The following is a 5,000-nucleotide window of genomic DNA, read 5'->3' on the forward strand; positions in this document are numbered from 1 at the left end:
GGTTCTGACAGATTCCCCACTAGTTTCCGGGTTCTTTCACAGTCGGCTAATTTACTGAATTAGAAGTTTAATGCTGAGCACATCTTGGTATTTATATGCGCTCTGTTCACTGGAGGCCATTCCAAGAAATGGTTGAGGGAATCCTGTATCAAGATATTTGGTCGTTTGCTTAAGTTCTGTGGGAGGCCATTGAAGGAAGTGATCCAGCCTTCGTGATGGTGGTCCTTTCATGTCTGTGTTTAGGTGACATAATTGATAAGGCTAACCAGGTTCCTTAGGTGGTTCCAAATAGATAATGGTCTTATCTGGGGGAGTATAATTCTTTAGCAATTATTATCTGGAGGATTTTGAGTGAGAAAAGTCGAAGCTCGTCGAGAAATGAGGATGGGCTGGCTCAAGGGATCAGAACCCCAGTGGCTTGCTCCCCAAGGAACCACACCATCAGAGGTAGGGCTCCCAAAGATGTCGCAACGGGGTGATGGGGATATCGGGAGTAAAGTCTCGCACTAAGCTTCGATGGATGCCGTTGGAGCCGTCTTTTTACTATTATTTAAGATAATGATGCACCTCGTATTCACAAGGTATACTGTATGTCGTTTTTTGGAGTGAATGGTGCAACTTGATATATTTTGTAAAAATGCCTGTTGATTATGTTGGACGAATTGGCTACTTTGCTGATTTGAGTGACGTAACTGCTCAAGTTCTTATATCACCACTTTCGTTCTTAATGGGGCTGAGCCTTGATATGGGGATTTTCTTATCTGCTTTTATCAGTTATCTGCTTATGCTAATTCAGCTAATCTTATATCTTGCCTTATTTTAAGTTTCTCTGTTGCAATCGTTTTTTGTTTTGTTTTGTGCTTTGTCTTGCCATATTTTGATAGTGACTCATGGCCTATCCTGTTGATGGGAGGATGTCCTTCTTAAAGGAAAACAATGTCAGCTTGATTCCAGGCTGATCAATTAGATTGACGGATTCAGCTTTCTGGTCAAGGGCGTCAAGAACCCCAGACCAGTCACGATGTATTATCATGATCTGAACTCACATCAAGAAATCTATGTATGAATTTTGCTTTGGTTGTGTCATCATGTACTTGCTCACTTATGTTTCTCCTTTTTTCTTGGTTGTAAATCTGTGAGCCCGTCTTTTTCTTTGTTATTTGTCCTGTCTCGGTATGCCTTGGCTTTTGTTATTTATCACAACAGCCGCCATGGCGCTGCTCTTTGGCTGGGTACCAGGTACCCCGCACCAGAGGTACGGGGTACCTAGTTGGAAAGGAGGAGGGGGAATTATATCGTTTCATTCATTCTGTTAACTCTTCCTGTTGCCGTTCCTCGTGTGATTGCGAATGGGCATTACTTGTGTTTTTCAATCGGCCTTCGTCTCTGTTGCCGGAGGCTATTTGGGTTATGAGGGGAGGAATGCGTTGCTGGTTTGTGTCAACAGGCGCGCGAGTTTGCTGTGCTGTTTTGGCACAGGGATCTAATGCTGCTGGATCATTGGTTGCAGGACCTTGGGGGGATGGCATGGTGTGTCAGGGTCTGGTATTGATTACGAAGGTTGTATATATATGTAAGGAGGGGAATAGGAGAGAAGCAGGGAAAAGGTTGGTAGCGGGATGTGTTTGGGGAAGTCGCATTGTGGGAGAGGGGTCTAGTAGGGAGGGACACAGAACTAAGGCTCTCAGACTTCCTGGACTTCCGTGCTGGCAAATGCAATTTTTTTTTCCCTCATTCGCAAAGAGGTTGTTGAGGAAAGTGCTTCATGCTTGGCTAAAATATTTATCTTCAAGTCTACTTTGTATGGAAGACGTTAGTGGGTCTTTGGATACAGGATTGGCAGGTGCTGAAGGGCTGGAGAGCATCCATGACCTGGACTATAACGGGGCCTTCTACTTCTACCTTAGTCCAAGGGTCCTCTGTTACGCTGGGGACTCGGGATAGGTAGTTCCCGAGAAAGCGCTAGGGAGGCTGACCCCCAGTTGCCTAGGGAAGGCTACCTGTAGGTTTTGTGGGTCAACCAGAGGCATTGGTTGGTGCTGTAGCTGATGTGGAGCAAATTCAAAATACGTCTGAGCGAGGGTTGTCAGGTTTTTCCTTTTTGAGACCCGCCTGTCCTTTGTATCTGGGAAAATTAGGATAGCCCAAAACTGTCCTTTTCTGTCCTTACTTAATTTCTTCATAATTTCTTCGTAATATCAGTCACAATAAAAAATATTCTAGCATGCATCCAGAGCTAACATTTGCGGAAGGAACCAAGTAGTGAACCCGTACTGGACGCGCTAAGATTCCTTACCATCTGACCGGGGACGGTGAGGAATATATACATACATACATACATACACACACACACACACACACACACACACACACACACACTTACACCACACACATCAAATCACACACACACATATATATATATATATATAAATATAAATATATGTGTATGTATATGTGTGTGTGTGTGTGTGTGTGTGTGTGTGTGTGTGTGTGTGTATGTATATGTGTGTGTGTATACATAATATATACATATACATACATACATATGTATATGTATATGTATATATATATATTTTTTATATATACATATATATATATATACACACACATATATGTGTATATATATAATATATATATATATATATACATATATATATATATATATATATATATATATATGTGTGTGTGTGTGTGTGTGTGTGTGTGTGTGGTGTATGTAGATATGTATGTATATACATATATACATACATACATACATAGATAAACACACTCAAATGCATAAATATATGTATATATATACATATATATGTATATATATACATGTATATATATATATATATATATATATATATATATATATATATATATATATATATGTGTGTGTGTGTGTGTGTGTGTGTGTGTGTGTGTGTGTGTGTGTGTGTGTGTGTGTGTGTCCTTTTTTCACATGTCCATTTTAATCAGAGCATCTGTCCTTTTGTATGCTTAGACGTCTGCCAACCCTCGTCTGGACACCCCGATGTCTGGCCACAAACCCACCGCGGTGTCCAACCACAGCAGTAACCGCCAGGCGACAGTGGAAACTCACGAGCTCGGACGGGGCTCGATCTGCCGACCACCGGAAGGCGAGGCTGGCGCGCTACTATTGTACCGGTCTGACGACTGTATGCATGTGAGTAAGCAGTCTTACAAAATCTTATCCTCTTTCCATCCAAATTTAGTTTCAGTCCTTTGTTTGATCAGATACGAAAATATCTTAGTTTCCGGCAGGTGAATATTCTGCTTATATTCTCTTTCTTACGGAAGTAAGTACCAATACATGCCAATTGACATTTGAATGAAGTAAACTGTTTAACAATGTTTAATTAGACATCAATCCTTGTGAATTATGACAATGAATTTAGGTACTGCAAAATGGATCATCTCTAATTACAATGTAACTTATGTATTGCAGTGAATTGTTCATATTGATAAAAAAGCTACCAATCTCGATATAGAAGCCAGTGTTACACTAAATTGAAACGTTTTACACTTAATTTCCACCAGAAACATGTAATTCATTTCAAGCTGTAGCATTTCAACAATATTTTGAGTTTCATTAAATCCAGAACAGGATGGAACGATAGCAGCGGATAGATTATGAAAAATTACCTGCAACCGACATGGCAATCAAAACCGACGTGAAGTGGCATTGCACATCGGAATGGCGACATGAAATAGTACAGGAGTTGAGGATTATAATTCCGACTTGGAGTTGCCGAGATCGGATTATCGAGCGGGAATAAGTGGTTGTATTGGAGCTGAGAGGGAAGAAGTGTCAGGATCGCCGGTCAATCTCTAATGGAAAACGCTTAATGTGAGCTGACTGAGGGAGGGTGGATTTGATCATGTGCTTTGGTAGATGAATAAGCTATACATATTGAAAATAACTATCTTTTAGGTAATAGGGAAATGCTTGTTAAATGTAAGTGTCAATCGTTATCATACTTTGCCAAATAATAAATGATAATTCAGCTGAAAATGTATAGATATGGCCTTTATTTTTCAGCGTTCCGTTCGCCCGACCGTTTTGGTGCCCTGTTCAGGCCGAGTGAGGTGGCTCGTTATACCAAATGAAGCTCATTAAATTCATGGGAAGGTCACTTGGCCGTATTGGACGTCATTCATATAAATGCAAGTGGGATTGAAAAATAAACGATCAGGCAAAAAACAAATCGCATTAATCAAGAAGCCATTACGTGAATTTTCCAACACTTGAAAACCACGAAATAATGGGCATGCAGTTCGCACGCGTCGGAGGGCTCGGCATGAGCGAGGAATCGACTCACCTACTTCCCACTGCGCCTTGCGTCGCTTGTGGTAGCTCCTCCTCCAGGGGTGGCGCCACACCCTCCGAGGAGCCACCTCCTTGCCTGGAAGGTACACAGAGAAAGAGCCTTCCAGCAGGTCCGGGTTGCCGCAAATAGCATGGGCGGTGTCGCAGTAGTAACTGCGACAGAAACACGATGGCCGGATACTAATAGTGTGCATCATTATACAAGTGAAGAGGGACTGTCATATAATAAACAAATCTCACCTATCCACAATTTCATGAATATTATTCATGTTTACACGAAGGAAAATAAACATCAAATACATCATATATCTAGCATCCCAAATACCTGCATTTGCCATGGAAACAGAGGTTGCCGTCTGGTGAGATGAAGAAAGTCTTGAGGAGTTCCCCTTGAGCCAAAGCGTACAGCTCTCTTGTTATGTTGACGACTCGCCCCACTACCGGGACCGCCCGTCGGAAGCCCAGCAGCCTGGTGGCGGAACAGACGTGCAGTGCGATCAACACCAACGATAAGACTGACTTTAGAACCATGTATGTCCATATTAAGATTTAATTTTATGTGTAAGGATTTTTATTGTACTCTCTGAAGTGGAGTCAAAGTCTGGTTTTGTTTTTGTGATCACATGATGTATTCACTAGAAAGAGAGAGAGAGAGAGAAAGAAA

General features: G+C 41.6%; 1 protein-coding gene across 1 annotated transcript in view; it reads right to left on the reverse strand.

Moving 5' to 3' along the window:
* The window catches only part of LOC122265849 (extracellular serine/threonine protein CG31145-like), a 44,595-nt gene that overhangs the window by 7,574 nt on the left and 32,021 nt on the right, over nucleotides 1–5,000 (reverse strand). The window contains 2 exon segments of the mRNA XM_086532894.1: nucleotides 4,329–4,489; nucleotides 4,662–4,805. Of these exon segments, the coding sequence (XP_086389020.1) occupies nucleotides 4,329–4,489; nucleotides 4,662–4,805 (305 nt within the window).

This window comes from Penaeus japonicus, unplaced genomic scaffold, assembly GCF_977035675.1.
Source record: "Penaeus japonicus unplaced genomic scaffold, GWHDUDI00000001_assembly GWHDUDI00000038, whole genome shotgun sequence".
Classification (NCBI taxonomy): domain Eukaryota; kingdom Metazoa; phylum Arthropoda; class Malacostraca; order Decapoda; family Penaeidae; genus Penaeus; species Penaeus japonicus.